The following is an 18,993-nucleotide window of genomic DNA, read 5'->3' as shown; positions in this document are numbered from 1 at the left end:
ACCTCGGCTCGGCTTCCCCTTCAGGCCGACCCTCCTGTGCCTCTTCCCCGCAGGAGAAGCTCCAGTCAGCGGCTTCCCGTCTCTGGTCAGGAGACTCGTGTCTCCTGACGTCCTCAATAACCTTGTGTCATACTGACATATTAGGGCACTTAATCTTAGTCTAGGAATGGAGTTTTAAAGTTATATAAATCATGTGAATGCAAAATGCACATATAGACGGATAAGGAGTTAAAATGACTAATACAGGAGTTTTTGATCGTTTAAGTGTTGCTCGCTGATGATTGATGATTGTGGCTCTGCTCCAGTGTTCTGCTGCGTACTAGATTGGGCTGCAGCAGATCAAAGGGGATTCAGGAAAGGGGTGGTCCTGTATCTGAGCATAAATAGAGAGCCGGGCTTCATGCTTCTAAGACAGAAGGAGAGCTGAGACCCGAGGAGACAGTGAGAATATTTCTCCAAGACCCCTTTTGAGACTCTTCTCGTGATCGTTCTATTATTCTAATTTCCATTCAAGGTCATTTTAAGCTCTGGATTGGTACCTGTTGCAGTTTTCTGGTTGTGTTTCTGTGATATACCGGCTTTTGGAGTCACATTCTTAAAGAACTAAAACTTTGTGAGGATTTCAATTGGGTGCCCTTGAGAACCCAACGGGAATATAATGATGTCTCTTTTGCGCGTCATACTGGGTTTTGTCGCAGCCCTGTGCGTAAACGCGGCGCAGAGCGCCTGGGAAGAGAGCACCGTGGTGCCGGTCCATCTCGAGTCGTACGACACCGAACCGACCCACACAGCAGAAGCACGGGAAAAGCAATCCGAGAGACGCGTCTATCGCTTGGACGTCTTTGGAAATCAGATGGTGTTGGATCTGGAACCGGACCAGACCTTTTTAGCGCCTGGGTTTGTGTTCCAGATGGTCGGGAAACCGGGGTCTGATGAGTTTGACAGCACTGGAGAGGCGCGGTGCTTCTTCTCGGGAACCGTGAACGGAGAAGAACTCTCGGCTGCGGCGATCAATCTGTGCAACGGACTGCGAGGCGGCTTCTACACCGGCGGCGAAGAGTATTTCATTCAACCTGCAAACGCCAGCGGACAGGCTTCAGATGGGGACACCCACATCATTCGCAGAAGAAAACGGGGGCTCTTGGATGAGGAAAACGGTTCGAAGTGTGGGGTGAACGAAGAGGAGGAACGGGTCACCGAGAAACCAACCGAATCTGACACAGAGCGCATCCTGTCTGAGTCGAAAGGTAAATATTTTAGAATATAACTTTATGGTTATCGACCTTGTACATGGAAAAGTTTCGTTATATTTTATTATTAGGCTACTGTGATTTTTTTCCCCCCGGTGACATTTCGTGCACGCCTCCGGTAACCCGAGGAAACTCGGTGACTCCGCGTCATTCAGTGCGCGCTGGCGCAATGAAGAGCGAATTAAGCAGAGTTCTGTGTCTGCATTAACGCACTAAACACCAAATCGCGTAATTTAGTTGGGATTTGCATTAACTGCAAATAGCACACTTGTTCTGCCAGCGCGTTGAAACGCATCTTAAATAAAAAAAAAAAAACTCTAAAGCGCAGACGAGCCGTCTCCAAAAGCAAGGCGAGGGTTAACTTGGAGAGAGCAGAAATCTCTCCACATACGCAGGAGGAGGGGAGGGGACGTAGGGTTGAGGGAGGCGGGAGAGAATGGGCTGGAGAGACGTGGAAGTTCTCCTCCTGGTACCGCATGTGGCGCAGATCAGCACCGGAGGACTGTAGATGGCTTGTATTTCCGCCAACGTTTCACGTAAAAAGTGCGCAGGTTGTGGAAAAGTTATTAGCAGGGCGGAGCAGAAGTTTAGTCAAACGGAAAGTATGCAAGCTCAGCATTAACTCACTTTCAGTCTTTTAAGGTCACAGTTTTCTATTTTTTTTTTTTTTTGTTATAAAACACCATTTTATTATTTCCCATCAAAATTGCATCTAGGTTTAAAAGCTTTGAGTCATCCGTGTGGACACATAAAAGTTAACAGGCATTTTAAATACAGCCTTTAGGTTCCAAAAAAAACTATATATGAACGATGACGTCATCTTGCACTCATAGGCGTCTACAAAAATATCTCCATGCTCTCTAGATATTCTAATCCCTCCCTCTAATATCACCTGATGCTGACTAGAAATAAAAAGTAGGACATTATGATTAAAGCCTATTGGCTGTTTAAATAAAACATACAAGTCACCAATTTGGAAAAGTCATTAAAAGCAAGACACTTTTCACTCTGGTAAATACTGAATCTGCTTTAGATTTCACTTTTTTTCCAGTTTTAACCATTTGGTTTTAATTATTATCTTCTTATTCTCCAGCACACCACAGATCTCGGCGCTTTGTGTCCACTCCACGATATTTGGAAATCATGATTGTGGCAGACCAGTCAATGGCAGAATTTCACGGCGCTGGGCTCAAACCCTATCTGCTGACCATCATGTCGGTGGCATCTCGTCTATATCGACACCCTACCATTCGTAATTCAATCACTCTGGCAGTTGTGAAGCTGCTTGTTGTGTACGATGAAGAACATGGTCCCCAGGTGTCCACCAATGCTGCGCTTACGCTCAGGAACTTCTGCCAGTGGCAGAGACAGCACAACCCATCAAGTGACCGGCACGCAGAACACTACGACACAGCAGTGCTGTTCACCAGACAGGTGAGTTTATCACTCCTGGTCTCATCTTTAAAATAAAGGGTCTTTAATGACATCGATGGTTCCATGAAGAAACATCAATGGAACATTTCAAATGCAGAGAAGGTTCTTTAGATTTATAAAATGTTCATAAAATGGTTAGTTTAAGAACTGTTCACTGAAAGGTTCTGTGGGGAACCAATAATGGTTCTTCTATGGCATCCCTGCAAAACACCCCTCTGGAGCTTTTAGTTTTTACAATGTGAGTAAATAATTATAAAGCACAGCTCATACTATTGCACACTGTTCCTTTCAGGATCTTTGTGGAGCTCATTCCTGTGATACTCTGGGGATGGCGGATGTTGGCACCGCGTGTGATACAGATCGAAGTTGCTCCATTATTGAAGATGACGGTCTGCAGGCAGCCTTCACAGTTGCACATGAGCTTGGTAGGCACATTCCCATTTTCCTATGTAAAAACAATAAACTATGCAGGTGTAGGTCAAGTTAATAATTGCGCTTCTTATGTAGGTCACGTGCTCAACATGCCCCATGATGATGCCAAACAGTGTGCCAGTCTTAATGGCGACCAGTGGAGTACCCACATGATGGCCTCAACCTTGTCAAATCTGAACCAGCTACAGCCCTGGTCTTTTTGCAGTGCTATGATGGTCACAAGCTTCCTGGACAATGGCCATGGTGAGTGTTTGCTGGACAAGCCCCAGAGGCCTCAGCAGTTACCACAAACTCTGCCAGGTTCAGTTTACGATGCCGACAGACAGTGCCGTCTCACATTTGGAGAGGATTCCCAGCACTGTCCGGACCAGATCACCACCTGTGCCGCCCTTTGGTGCATGGTCACAACTGCAAATGGCTTGCTCGTCTGCCAAACCAAGAACTTTCCATGGGCTGATGGGACGCCTTGCGGGTCTGACAGCTACTGTATGGCAGGCCAATGTTTGAGAAGGTTCGAGGCTGCCAAGTTTCAGGTGAGCACCATTTGGTGAGCCATACAGAATTTATGTTGTTTGTGATTTGTGACTGACAGTGGTTTTGTCCTTTCACCTGTTAGACTCCAGTCAATGGCGGATGGGGAGCCTGGGGACCTTGGGGAGATTGCTCCCGTACCTGTGGAGGAGGTGTGGAGTACTCTATCAGAGAGTGTGACAATCCCCTACCCAAAAATGGAGGCAAATACTGTGAGGGCAAGAGAATTCAGTATCGTTCCTGCAACACAGAGACCTGCACTGATAGCAATGGTATGGAATGGTCCTATCGCTGTTTTAGAACTACATCCAAGCAGCTTGATTTACAACTGTGTTTATTTGCACAGGTTTGACATTCCGTGAGGAGCAGTGTTTGGCCCACAATGACATCTCCTCTCAGTTGTCATTTGGCTCAGGAGATGGCGTCGAGTGGGTGCCAAAGTATGCCGGGGTGTCTCCCAAGGACCGCTGCAAGTTGATGTGCCGAGCAAAGGGAACAGGCTACTTCTTCATTCTGAAGCCAAAGGTGAGTGTTCCAATAAGCCTGAGTTGTAAACTCTAACAGTGGTGTAGTTGGATGCACTCGAGATGTTTAATCCAAGGTTCGTTCCAATGCCTTCAGGTGGCTGATGGTACACCCTGCACCCCAGATTCCACATCAGTCTGCGTCCAAGGCCAGTGTGTGAAAGCTGGCTGTGACAGGGTCATTGGCTCAAGTAAGCGTTTTGACAAATGTGGCATCTGTGGAGGAGATGGATCAACTTGCAAGAAAGTTTCTGGATCAATGGAACGTGCTAGGTAAACCCACAATCTTCGCCAATTAGAGTTTTCCAAAATTCCTTCTCAGATTTCTGTTTAATCTGACCTGTCCTTGTTTCTGAACTTTAGAGCTGGCTACCAAGATGTAGTGACAATTCCAGCTGGTGCCACGCACCTAGATGTTAAACAGCGCTCTCTTGGAGGCCGCCAACCAGACAACAGCTACCTAGCAGTTCGCAGGCAAGATGGCACATACCTGCTGAACGGTGACTATAAGCTGAACACTTTAGAGACTGACATCACACTGAAAGGTGCACTGCTGCGATACAGCGGTTCCTCTGCCATGCTAGAGCGCCTGCGAAGCTTTGCTCCCTTACCTGAGCCTCTTACCATCCAGGTGCTGTCAGTCGGTGATTCCCCCCGACCTCGCGTAAAATACAGCTACTTTGCACCACGCCCCAGTGGGTCAAAACGGCCGTCCATTAACGTTATTAGTGAAGCAGGAGATGCCGCATGGGTCCTACGTGAGTGGGGACCTTGTTCGAAGACCTGCGGCGATGGTATCCAGAATCGAGTCGTCATCTGTCTTGATGCACATGGCCGCCAATCAAAAGACTGTCCTGAAGAGCTGCGCCCTGCATCATTGCGAACCTGTACTCTGCAGGCTTGCCCATCATGGTTGCTCGGGGAGTGGTCCGCATGTTCCAAAACCTGTGGCAGAGGCTTTCGCAAGCGCACTCTGCACTGCATCGGACACGATGGCCGCACAATGCCTAACGAGAGCTGCAATGCCAAAAATCGACCAAGACCTCTGCTGGATTTGTGCAACATGACTCCCTGTTGAGACTGAACACTGAGGCTCGAAAACAACCTCGAACAGCAGTAACTGTGCACATCTGGTGCCTTGGATTCAAAGGGCCCCTTACGACCGAGACTGCAAGCAAACTTATTTCAGTGTTTCAAATCCCACCCATCCAACCCTGGGGGCACAAAGCTGACACACTGTGCACCTGTCTTGACAGCTGTGATGGAGGATGAGAATACTCCCACTTTCTGCTGCTTTGGATAGTGATGTCATGCATGTTAGATTTTGAGTGTGCATGGGTGTGTATGATGATTATTGAAAGAGTGCATGAAACAGCTATGCATTTGTACAGTCTGTCTGAGCTGGACTAGACAGGCATGATTAGTTTGTCACAAGAGAGCATATAGGAACATATACTGTAGGAGCTATTGCCAGGGTCAAGAGCAGTAACAGAAGAGTTCATTACTAGTGGTGTTATATAAAACGCCCTCTAGTGGTTCTCCATTTCAAAGTTGCAAACTCTGGCTCAGAGCACATATTTAACACATGCATTTTTCTTGCCAAAACCAACGCCATATCTCACCTCAGCTAGGCACACATGCTGCTAATCAAACACCACAACAGGTATTATGCATTTCCTCATAACTAAGTTTAGCAATGCACATTAGCTTTAAGTTTAGCATCCTAGGTTAATATTTTCACCATTTTGCAAAGCCATACCTGATCAGGAAGGATCACGTTTTTAATGGGGAGGGAGACCAAAGAGCATAAGTTCTATATCTGAAGAGAGACTGGGTTTGTGCGTGTTTATGTATGTGTAGGTTAGTTCTGTGTGTTTGTGTAGAGATATGGTGAGGGACTTCTCTCCTACTACTACTTCATAAGTAATCCTCTCCTGCCTTCTGAGAAGGTATCTTTGTAATGAGGTATTTCTTGTTGTACAGAATATCCAAACGTTATTTATTTTTGTACAGCCCATTTAATATAATCTTGTTGCTTTTTTGTATAATTATTGTATTTCTATTTGTTATTATTATTATTGAAATAACTGAAGGATGTAGATTATATATTAGAGTATTTATACAGTATCAACAACCTTAGGTTTATGAATAAAGTAACACATTGATTTGTGGACCAATATTTTTGAGATGGTGTCTTATTTTGGGTGTGGCTGCTGACGTTGAACCACTGTAGTCAGGGGACCCCTAGGGGTTCGTGAAGGTACTACATTATATTTTCTAATCTGCTCTAAATGATGGAGCAACATTAACATCTAAAGTCAGAACTCTAACTTATGCACATTGTTTTCAATAAATGTACACATAAGGTACATTAATTTAAGTACATGCATACATCAAAATAAACTAAAAAGAGCATCAACATGACTAGATCTAATTAGGACAATTATTAATACAAAGCTGCTGAGTCTGTATGCTTGCATTATGAACCAGACAAAGGCTGACAAAGAGCTGAATTAAATCAATTGAATTAAATTAATTAGCGATCAATAGCTGTTCAAAGAAAAGCCTGTTTGACCGGCATATTCAATAGCACAGGTACAGTAGTAACCACATTACTGGTTATAACCAGGAAGTCTTTTGTTATATAACAAGCTTTAATAATTTAAGAGGTTTTGTCATTATATTACAAGGGTTGTTGAAGAGGATGCACATTCAGTCAGCCCAAGCCAGTCCTTCTGCTAAATAATATCTGCAACCAACCACTCAGTAACAAACTTTCCCTTACACAATAACATTAAATTGAACAGGAAACATTTTCAGAACATTGGCTAATATGCAGTAAAATTAATAAAACGTTCATTATCTGCTCTCAAAACATTAGCACAAAAGCTTTATTTATAAATCATTAATGGAATGATTCTTTTCTTAGAGGCTTTAGTTGGATCTTCATGTAACATTTTTAAAAGTTACAACTTTTTTTTCAGAATGTTCAGAGAACATTCAAATGTAACATCGCTGGAATGTCTGCATATCATAAAATGAATGTTCCATTAACATTCAAATAAACAAGAAAAACATCAAGAACATTCAGAAATGCTGTCTTGAGTTAATGGAAATGTTGCGTTCTTAGAAGATTTTAGTTAGTAGAGTATATGTTATTTGTCAACAACTCACTTTGATTGAGTAGGGGATCAATGGTTATTTTTATGGCCTCCGGTCTCATGTAAATGCGTATCATTACAATGAGTTTCTGTTGATATTTTTCATGCTATTTATATAAAGAAATAGCCTTTTGCATGCATATGATACGCACCCACCCCATAGCCCTAATCCTTAACATTGCGCGTCATATGCACGCCAAAGGCTATTTCTTTATATAAATAGCATGAAAAATAGCTACATAAACTCATGGTAATGATACGCACTTTCATGAGATTGGTTAGGAGTTCTAAATATGTGCACCATTGAGTTGACCAAGTGAATTAAGTCTAAACATTTGTGCCTATAATCCTATGAAGCACGTGTTTTGAGGTGCTCTTGTTGACTCTTCGTGTCGAGCTCAGGTCAGGGATGTTGCACACAGAGCGGATTCGTGAAAACACGACTGAAGAGGGATCTAAAAATAGACTTCAGGAACACTGGAGAGAAGATGAGGGCGCAATTTGGGAGTGCGAACGTGTTCCCGGAATGATTGTGTTCGACTCGTGTGTTGTTCCTGAGATAACCAGTTTCATTCACGTCTGTGTGATGATGAGGAGTCGTGACAGCGGAGGCGTGTGCACGCTCCATTCGTTCAGACTGGGCGACGTTCCTGGGGGAGGGGATCGAGGCGAAGGAAAGAAAACAGCAGGATAGCGCAAGGAAGAAGAAGTTAAAGACAAAGAGGGAGGACTCCGATGAGAAGATGTGATGAGAGTCGAGTCGAGGAACACGTGGAGTCTCATTGATAAAAGAGTGCGCTGATTGATTCAGAACAACAGAAGCACAGTTTCTAAAAAGATTCAGGATTACCGATCAGCTGTGCAAAGATGAAATAACATGTCAGAGTTGGTTAGACGCGTTCTCCAGGGGTTCTCAATAGAAATGTCCAGGAACATTATGGAAAACCCGAGTTCACAGAAGAGTTGGAAGTTGTTGCGGGACTCTCTGCTGCTTTGCTTCTTTGCTGGTAATGTAGTTTTATATTTGAGAGCTATGAAGTAGATCAATTAAAAGTGTAATCGATTGTTTATTTAAATTACAAACAAAGGAAAGGCACGCGTGTTACCTAGTTACTCAGAATTTGAGATGGGGGTTCAAAAATCTCAGGTGTGTTTGTAAAAGTTACTTTGTGACTTACGCTCAACATTTCTGCACTATGATGATTTATAATTCTCTATAATTTTACTGCTGTGTTTAAAACTACAGGAATGACTCAAGGAAACAAATGTATGTTGTTTTGAAATGATTTGTGTCCAGTTTTCTTGTTGAGATTAGAATGTTTTTTAAGGTTACAAAAACGATTCTAAGAACGTTCAAACATCAGGTTTAGAGAATGTTACTTTAGGAACGTTTTCTCTCAACACTGTGAAATATAAAGTTCTAAGAACGATCCATAAACATTACCTAAAAAAAAAGGTTTATAAATGTAACATTTATAGAATTTGAAAAGCGTTAGTGAAAGTGACTGTTTCCTAACTCACAAAGAAAAGTTACGTATGTGTAAGAGTAATCTTTTTGATGCTGAAAATAAAAAGTTGCTTTAGAGTAATTGCTATTCACTAATTGCCATGGTATTTTTTGAAATACATTGAAGTATTAAGTAAATATCAAGCTATATGGAACTGTATTTATTCGGTGGTATGATCATCTGATCGCATCATAGAACACTTTTCTTGAGTTCACACACATATATGTTGGAAGTGTGTGTGTGTTTGTGTGTGTGTGTGTGTTGACCGACAGGACCCAGAGGTACAGCGAGGGCCTCTAGGGGACCACCCAGTCTGCAGGGCCCCACATTTGCTCTGGAAATCCAGATGCAAACAGACTCCAGTCCAATTGTGGTGCTTCAGAAGACATAATTACACCAATTATACTGCGATGACTGTGGGCAGGACAAGATAGCGCTGTAATTGTGTACCAACCATCCTTATCCTTGAGCATGAGGTTGAGATATGTACATTTACAGACTGTCAGTGCTAAAACAGTTGTATTTGGAGCTCTTTTTCAAGTATGTTATGACAAGATAAGAAGCATGGACCCAGATCTATGTAGATGGATTTGTTAAGAAATAGTAGTGCTGTGTACACCCTTCAGCAGCAATGCAAATGCTATCCAGTCATGAAATGTGTCATAATCACAGATCGATAGCGTTTGATGCCAGCATGAATCCAGCAGGAGTGTTTGGTGCATTAAAGAGCTCTGAGCAAGAAGCAACAGATGATGAAGCGCTGATGATTCCTTCTGCAGGATCAGACTCCTCTTAATACACAGTAATGTTCTTAAAGCATCTTTTATCATCAAGTCAAGAGAAGTGAAACACTGCACTGCATTCCTTATCTTTATCTGTCTTATTTTCCACGGAAAATATTTAAACATTTTAAACATTATCTCTAACTAAAAGGTTTTTCATTATTTCGTTAAATACACAATGCTAAAAGCGCTTTACGTTTAAAGGATTGAAAAATAATCTTAACAGATGATATAAAAACAAAATCAACAAAAATAAATATTCTAATAGAACATAAAAAAATAATTGAAAGCTAATAAAATATGATTCACTTTAAATTCATACTTGTGAATTAAATAAGAGCTTGTTTAAAACATTAAACATTAAAACATTTCCATTGATTGAAAAAAAAAACATAAAAATGTTTTCATGGCAACATTTCTCATTTTTTATTTAGTGTACTAAATACCTAAAACTTAAACCTAATGAAAACAAAAAAATAGACATTTAATAAAATGGCCAAAATAGTATTTAACTTTAATTTTTTTTTTTTACTCATTTAACTAAAAACTGAAAATATACAAATGAAATCTAATTGGAAATATGAACTTAAACTCCTAAATACTAAAATAAGATTGTGATTGCAAATTTTCCCTAATCATAACAGACATCGCTAAATAATGGAAGTGTGAATTAAATTATATTTCTGATGCCAGTGATCCTATAAATCAGTTCACAATGGGCAAATATTCTTGTAAATATATCACATTTTATATAAATCGTGTGTGTGTGTATGTGTATGTGAACTTGTTTATGCTACATTGTGATTTCCTCACGAGGATATTAAAACCCTTAATTTTTTTACATCTGTGGTCCCCACAAGGGGGGAAAACATGATAGAAAATAGTAAACGGTGTTTATCTGAAAGAGTGACAATACAAACAGGTTTTCTGTAAGGGGTAGGTTTAGGCTTGGGGATAGAAAATAACATTTGGTCAGAATAAAAGTAAGAGAAGCCTATGGAAAGTCCCCACAATTCACAGAAACAAACGTGTGTGTGTGTGTGTGTGTGTGTGTGTGTGTGTGTTTTGCAGGCCGTGGAGACGCTCAGTGTGACCGCTGTATTGAGTATTGCTGTGATGGGGTTCCTCCGTTCTGCTGCTCTTACTATGCGTACGTGGGAGACGTGCTCTCGTAAGTACACACACACAGACACACACACACACACACACACACTTACACACATTGAGTTTCTATGTAATGCTGCATAATGTTTCTTTACTGTCCAAAAACTGTATTTTCTCTCCCCTTACCCTAACCCAACACCTAAACCTGCCCCTCACACTGGCATATGTTGACTTTAGTATGGTTTATGAAGACACAGGAAGTGTAAACCTCATTAACCAATTTAAAATAGTTGTACCCATGACATGATACAGCCATATATGCAGAAAACACACACGGTTGACCTCTGACCTCCCCACCCCCTCACACACAGCTGCCTTTCCACTTCAGTCTGAAACCCAACTCACATCCCATGAACAACTCTCATGTCCAATCACATCTAATAACTCTGATGCTAGTTAGCATAAATCAAAACACATTTTAATGACCACAGTAGAGTGTTCAAGTAATAAAAGTGACTTCAGATGATTTCACACACTAAACTTCTTTAATATTTTAGATATTAAATAGAGGCTCTCAACTAACATTTCAGCAATGTTCTCTCAAAAATGAGGAACAGTAATGTTAACAGAACATTTGTCAAAAGTTGTCTGGTCTTTAATACTGGTCTTTAATACTATTCTCAAAATATGTAAATATATTTTATACATTGTTCACAGAACTTATTTTTCTTCTCTTTTTTTTTCCTGAAACATTATAGTTGGAAACCACCAGACTTTTTAAAAATGTTACTTCCTGTTTCAGAATGTTCGGAGAATATCAAAAGTAACGTTTGCAAAATGACACAATGGAATGTTTGAATAACGTTTGAATAACGTTTTTAAACATTCAGAAAAAAGGGTTGTTTTGATCATTCCAAAATAACATATTTAAAACTTAATGAGCGTGTTTGTGAAATCTGTCAGAATGTATATTTTGTGCATTTTTATTAAATTACATTAGCAGGCTACTTTTAAAAATAATTACATATTAACAATAAATAAAAACAATTGTTAAGAATTTAACCGACATTAACACATTAAGTAATAAAGGGGGGAAAGACAATTACAAATGATAAAGAAAAAGAACTTGCTTTTCAGTATCCGGAAGTTTTCCGACAAACTTAGTTATGGGTTTTCCTTTTTTTTAACCATTATTGCTGTTTGATTATTTCTGAATAGTGCACAGTTCTGTTTCCACAAATCAGATGTTCTGTCCTGTTCATTAAAGTATTTGGAGCTGCAAGTGCATTTAATCGCAAGAGCGACTGTGCTTTAGGACATCAAACACACATGCCATATGTGAAAAAACAAGCTCAGGAATCTTGGAATAGAGAATCAATTATTATAACACGCCTAGTTTCTAGTCAAGGCATCAGTCTCTCACTCCCACATTCATCCAAACTCAAAATGACAATTGAAAAGCAACACGTTTTTTTCTTTTGTTCTGTATTTAGTCAAGAGTTGATCACAGAGAGTCGGGATCCATCAGGAGACAAATAAATAAGAGCATGTGTGTTCTGACTCAGTACATGCACATATTGATCTTATCTTCAGTTAGTTAGTGTTTGATGAATGGAGCATCGCCGTGTTAGTCTCATGTTTGTGTTTTGTTCGTTCAGGGGAACAGCGATCTCCGGGATCGTGTTTGGTGTGGTGTTTCTGATGGGTGCCGTGGCCGCTATCTTCCTGTGCATCTGTATGTGTGTGAAGAACAGCCGCGGGGCGAGAGTGGGCGTCTACGGCTCGTCGTACATCAACACCGTGACTCAGAGCTACCCAGGTAACACAACACACACACACAAGCCTTCACAGCAAAACCAGCACACACCGGAGTGGATTCCGCTGAACTAACTTGCACGTATAATCCATTAATATTCAGAAATACTATCGATTTAACTGCACTGACACTCTCAGGTGAGAATAACATTGTTGAGCTGAATAATGACTTCCCACATTAAAAAATAATTTATAGCAAATACTATGAACGTGTATTATACTCTTAAAAATAAAGGTGCTTCAGGATGCCATAGTAGAACCTTTTTTGTTCAAATCATTCTGTAAAAACATCTGAAGAACCTTTCAGTTTCACAAAAGCTTCTTTGTGGCGAAAGAAGGTTCTTCAGATTCTAAAAAGGTAAGAAAGAAAACAAGACTTTGTGTCTTCTATTATTTTGTTTCTAAAGTAAATGAGTCTTCGTTTAAGACTCTTTAGACATTTGCGCTGGAAAACACAACAAAAATATTAATAAAGAACAGTATTTAGTATTTTTTTAAGCATTTGTTTTAGTAATGTGTGTGTGTGTGTGTGTGTGTGTGTGTGAAATGAATTAAAAAGCAATGGCAATCTTTTGGAAGTTGTGTTTTCAAACTCTCAAGGGTTGCTTATACAAGATAAATTCTCTTTTAGAACATATATTTTTCTGTTGTTTCCCTCCAATTTATTCCTTAAATGCTTTTTTATTAGTCTTAAAAATCTTGAAGTCTTACGTTTACCTTCATGAATCCCACAGAAACCCTATAACATTAATTTCACACACAATTACAAACACCTTACCAACAATAAAATGAAAAGTAAACGCTATGACATTTCGTATCAAATCTATATCACTTTTTTTATAAGTTGCTTATTTATGAATATTTAATAAGATGATGCCAAAGTTGCATATTTTGAACATTTAAATGTCTCAAAACTTAAGTTTAGGGCTACTCTTAAATCAAAATGTGCTAGATAACATTATGATTCAGAGTTGCATGCATATCTAAGAAATTTTCATAGGTTGTTTAATTTTCCTGTTTGTCGTCACAGTTGGGAGTAACCTTATTATATGTCACTTTCTGCATGCATGTGGTCTATAATATATATATTTGGCAGTTTTGCATGTTGATCCAAACCAAATTGATGTAAATCGAGGCTATAAAACTCTCTTGTGAACTTGTGTCCCATTCTTCTCAGGTCCTCCTCCTCCTTACAGCTATGATTATGAGATGTATCCTCCTGATCTACGGCCGCCTCCATACACTCCCACTCCACCCAGAGACTCAGACTACTCTCCACCTCCACCCTATCCAGGCTACAGCCACAAATGAGCCTCCGTGTGTGTGTTATTCTGAGAGGACACATAAAATAGTGCACAAAAATAAAATATGCCTGCACAAATGCCAGACTGGCGCTCTGTCGTGAAAGGAGCGATTTTCATTCACTCGACAGCGCAAAGATGAGTCTTACCCAAGGATTGGAATATTTTTATTGATGACATGGACATTTATGGTCTCAGAAACACTAATAGACCTTCTTTATTAGGCAACATGAGACCAGGACAACTCCAAAATATACATATGTTTTCTTGTGATGCAGTTTGTTGAAGATCAGTGTTATTTCTTTAATTGTCGAATGGAAGAACAGTGAAATTAAACTGTTAATATGGGAGTAAATGTCATATGTGTTGTGCAGAGTAACATTATTTGTGACCCTAGAGCACAAAAGCAGACTGAAGGAGCACAGATATATTTTTATCAACAGCCAAAAAAACATTGTACGGGTTAAAACCAACGGTTTTTCTTTTGTGCCCAAAATCATTAGGATATTAATTAAAGATCATGTTCCATTAAGATATTTTGTACATCTCCTAGCATAAATATATCAAAACTAAATTTTTTATTAGTAATATGCATTTCTAAGAACTTCATTTGGACAACTTTTATTTATTTATTTTTTTTTGCAAATATTGTGTCGTGATTAATTTTTATCAGCTGTGGAAATAATATGGTAAATGTATTTATTTAGAGGAATATGAAAGAACAGGTTGTAGGATATTTGTAGTTGGCTACTGTTATTGAAAAACACTCCAGCTGTAGTTAACTGTTCGTACACCAAAACATTAATTCAATTTATGTCTGTTTTTACTTTTCTTAATAAAACTGAAGGCTGCATGCTGGTGTTTTCCAGTGTGGTTCATATATGTTAGCACTCATACAGTTCATTAGCAAAATGTTTTGTTCTTTGAGGTCTTTGAAAGCTAATTTGCACACACATCCAAGATAGTGGCCTACATTCAAATATAAAAAGATTTCTACGCCTAATGCACATTTATAGCCTAATAATGTTTTCATGATCGTCCACACGGTGCTAGCAAATAACATAAATGAGCATAATTAAATTCTCTAGCTTTAACAAAATCTAGAATCTATGACACTTAATGTTTTGATTTTCATTTTATAAATGTAATTAAATAAAATGCATGCATTAGATGAACAATTCCTCATATTGTATAGTGATTAAGGTAAAAAAAAATACATTTTAAAAATGAAAACAGTAAAAAATAAATTACAATTAGTACTAAGTAAAAAATAAACAATGATTGAAAATCAGATAACTAAATGAAAAGTAAAATATTTTTGTTATTATTCATGAAACGTAGGCTATGTTAAGTACGCTGAAAAGCTGAAATAAATAATCTCAAGATTATATAAATAATAATAAGTCGAAAACATGAACACAAATGCATATAAAATAAATAATAAAATATATTTAGATAAAAATAAAAATAAGTTCGAATAAGACAGTTCGGTCTTTGATTTGATTTTAATTGTAGTTGCAAGTATTTTGAGTCGCTCGTTGTCCAGTGACGCGCTGTTCTCTCCATCGCAGGACCATCGCATCATCATCGCATTCTCCTCAGAGCCGACGCGATCCTCACACAGACATCTCACACCAAACGGATATTATTTCGTCGACACAGACGTCGCAGTTTGCTGGCAGCACACAGAAGAAGCGCAGAATGGGCTGTCGAGAGCTTTTCATTCTGCTGATGGCCGCGACATCGACGCTCGCTGCTGAGGTCAGAAACCACAAACGCGACGCCGAATCATTATTCGATACAATGTAACCATCACCGCGGCGACGAACTGGAACGAACGCGATGCGATTAAAAGCCTAATATCTAATCGGTAGAAAAGATCGCGGCGGTGTTTCTCTGTGTTTTTGTCGTTTCTGAGCCAAAACAAGGTTTAATATCTAACCCTTGTGTGTTTGTGTTTGTGTTTGTGTTTGTGTTATAGTCGTGTAATGTTACGCGAGGAATGTTTAGGATAATAGTGGGAATAATCGCAGCGTTCCGCGCGACTGTTATGTGAGCGATATTTAATATCCGACATATACAGGATGATCGGGTTCTGTATAACAGATCCGTGTATTCATATTAATACACAAACTATTAGTGTAGGTGTTTTGGTGTGTGTCCAACTGGTGATGGAGGAATGTGTTCAGTGATGCGTTAGATCAACAACAGAATCACAACGAGATTCTGGATCTTCTGAAACCGGGAAATTAGAGTTTTATTTTTTGGGATTGATTACTAATTATGATTCACTCTTCCCTGAGGTTTTTATCGAGGAAACCAGGCGTGTTCTTGTCACTGGGTGTGTGTGTGTGTGAGATGATTTTTCTGACGTCGGGATGTCTTTGATCTTTCCTCAGTCTTTGTTAGGCGATGTAACATGAGGCGACTCTTTAACATGAATCCAATATGGCGGCTGAACTCAACCTGAGCTACACTGTGTTTTTAAACGCTATCAATCAGTTTAGGTGTATTGTCACTGTAAGACAGCTTGTCTCTGGGTTGGGCTAAGCCTGTAGTTCTCCTCATTGCGGTCAGTGTGTGTCTCACACTACTCTCACCATTCCTAGACTCTTAAAGAATAAGGTGCTGGGTTCTTTTGGGAAATGTACCATGGTATTTTTGGATGAGCATTGGGGTACCGTGCCACTGCCATGAAATGTGAATATTGTAATCATCGGTGTATAAAATACCACAGATTCCATCAGTGTAATGAGAGAATGAATGATGGAGACAGACATTATGAGATGTTGCTGTTAGTGTTAGTGATACAGAGTAAAGATATTGATTGGCTATTACTAACAGTGTTGTGGTGGATTGTGGTTTTGTTGGTCTTGCCACCAAAAGGTCTGAAACGGCTAAAGGCTGTTTTTCAACCAGAGGAAGCATAATTTCAGCCAATAATGCAAGAGTTTAACCTGTTTTCCCATGAACTTTGTTCAGTAAATGAACCCAAAGGATTTTTATACTTTCTTATATTTATATCCACCGATTTGATGATCTAAATAATAATTGCCCATGTTTTCATTACAGCTATATTAACTCGTTTTTGTTTATGAACTGTTTTGGCCAAGTGAACAGTGCATTGTGATATCACAGTGTTTTTTGATTGCACATTGTCAGCTGGGAATATTTGATATGGTTTTATGTAATTGTGTTTGTTTTCTTCGGTACCTTGCATACACATCTGATAGCATGTTGTGTTGTTGGTGCTTGAGTTTGCCAGTGATTTTCAGACCTCGAGGTCTGTAAAGGTCACGCTGGTATGGCTTCGAGACGAGCCGTGGGTTTGTGCTCTTTGTTGGCTGTAACATGCGTGTGTCCGCAGGTAAGAGATGCTCAAAGCCAACACAACAGCTTTCAGTGCAATCAGGATGAGTTTGTGCTAAACCTCCCTGCAGCGCTGGCCCGTGTTCATGATTCGATTACAGTCAGTGTACAGAATTAAACTACTAATTAAACAATGAATTAGAGGTTTTATTTATCCTGAATTTATCTCACAGTCATTCCCAATCTCTTCTGTAGTGAGTTTGAGTGCTTCAGAGAATCATGAATCTGTTCAAAACTCTGATTTGAATGTTTCAAACTTTTCATATGCATTATCAATCAGAAACTATAATTCATATTAAGACATATATGCATAAAATATGTACATAAATGTGACCCTGGAGCACAAAATCAGTCATAAATTTATGCATCATCTGAAAGTTGAATAAATACACTTTTCATTGATGTCTGGTTTGTTAGGAGGACGATATTTAAAAATCTGTGCAAAAAAAATCTTAATATAGAAAAAATCATCTTTAACTGACTCAAATCCCCTGAGCTCTCTCTAAGCCCCACCCACCTTAGTTGCCTGTCAATCACAGCCACCAGCTCTTGTTCAGATCGAGTGAATGGTTCCAGAATCCAGTATTCCTCTGATTCTGCTCTGAAGAAGCCTGAGGGATGAGAGAGAGTGAATCCCAGCACACCTGCTTCAGGAATGTGTCTGATGCTGCCGCTGTCTCTGGGGGGCGTGGCCTCAGCTGGATGATTGACGCTTGAATGAGCATCACTTCATTAAGCCTATAAAACATACATTGTGTGTTCATTGGTGTTCATTTAGAAATAAATACAGTTAGGTGTTCCTCAAAAACATTTCTTCATGATTGCTGGAGAAGTTGCATTTGGTCATTTTCGGTTTTGATGGTGTAAAGAGCTCATGTATTATTCATGCTGATGTATTAATTGAGTGTTTTTGATGAGAATACTGGTGTAAATAAGACAAATAAAATTTTGCATGCTTTATAATGTGATATCTTATTTGAGTATTTTAACATGTTTATTTTTGTGCATTAAAGTTGATTCATGTAAAGGGTTTAGCACACATCAGTCGGTCCCCGTGTATTTTTCTGTTCATAATAGCATCAGAGTCTGATCACAAACAGGACATTGTTTTCTTGGTCTGCTAATGAGATTAAAGAAAACACATCAGTGCAAAACACATCATTTGATTAAGCTAAGACTCAAATACTAGTGTGAAATGCAAAGGTTCATGCAGTCCTTAATAATAATAATGATTTTGTTAATATCAGTTTCTTTTAATAATTCCATTTTATTTAAAATTTCATGCACATTTGTCGACTTTCAGTGGATTTTCTGAATAATGCATGTGTACATGCAGCTCATTTCCATTTAAAGAGGCATATTCTGGGTTATTATACTACAATAGAGTGTACTTTAGTAAAAACTGCAGTGAGGTTTTTGATGAAGAGCTCATGCTTGTGTTCTGTCTCAGGTGCCATCGGACTCACGTACCGGACTCCTGGCCGAGCCGCAGGTCGCTATGTTCTGCGGGAAACCCAACATGCACATCAACGTTCAGACCGGGAAATGGGAACCCGATCCGTCCGGAAGCAAGAGCTGCATCGGGACAAAAGAGGGAATCCTGCAGTACTGCCAGGAGGTAAAGACAGCGTTCCTGTCCTGTATTTATGACCGCAAAACAAAACCAGAGATCATGTGTAAAAGATGATATGCGTCACTTTGAACTGTATGTTTATGAACTGTAGAACTTGTTACTAAATTTAAATTTAATTAAATTTATGCATTTAGCAGACGCTTTTATCC

The 18,993-nt window shown here is 39.4% G+C and overlaps 3 protein-coding genes across 3 annotated transcripts in view; all 3 read left to right on the top strand.

Moving 5' to 3' along the window:
- Positions 1-18,993, top strand: part of LOC132143338 (amyloid-beta A4 protein-like) — an 88,022-nt gene that overhangs the window by 51,918 nt on the left and 17,111 nt on the right. Inside the window, exons 2-3 of the mRNA XM_059553462.1 lie at positions 15,532-15,603; positions 18,662-18,829. Coding sequence (XP_059409445.1) covers positions 15,544-15,603; positions 18,662-18,829 — 228 coding nt within the window. The 5' untranslated portion in view covers positions 15,532-15,543. The remainder of the gene's footprint in view (positions 1-15,531; positions 15,604-18,661; positions 18,830-18,993) is intronic.
- LOC132143336 (A disintegrin and metalloproteinase with thrombospondin motifs 1-like) lies at positions 395-6,350 on the top strand. The gene is made up of 8 exons (XM_059553460.1): positions 395-1,247; positions 2,344-2,684; positions 2,977-3,109; positions 3,192-3,649; positions 3,733-3,919; positions 3,994-4,172; positions 4,269-4,444; positions 4,535-6,350. Exons 1-8 carry the CDS (start codon positions 659-661, stop codon positions 5,247-5,249), a joined length of 2,778 nt encoding a protein of 925 aa, XP_059409443.1. The 5' UTR covers positions 395-658; the 3' UTR covers positions 5,250-6,350.
- LOC132143339 (cysteine and tyrosine-rich protein 1-like) lies at positions 8,042-14,446 on the top strand. The gene is made up of 4 exons (XM_059553463.1): positions 8,042-8,339; positions 10,694-10,793; positions 12,385-12,545; positions 13,719-14,446. The coding sequence occupies exons 1-4, from the start codon at positions 8,210-8,212 to the stop codon at positions 13,850-13,852; spliced, it is 525 nt and encodes a 174-aa protein (XP_059409446.1). The 5' UTR covers positions 8,042-8,209; the 3' UTR covers positions 13,853-14,446.

The sequence above is a fragment of the Carassius carassius genome, chromosome 7 (assembly GCF_963082965.1).
Source record: "Carassius carassius chromosome 7, fCarCar2.1, whole genome shotgun sequence".
Lineage (NCBI taxonomy): Eukaryota > Metazoa > Chordata > Actinopteri > Cypriniformes > Cyprinidae > Carassius > Carassius carassius.
This window is presented reverse-complemented; position numbering and strand designations above follow the sequence as displayed.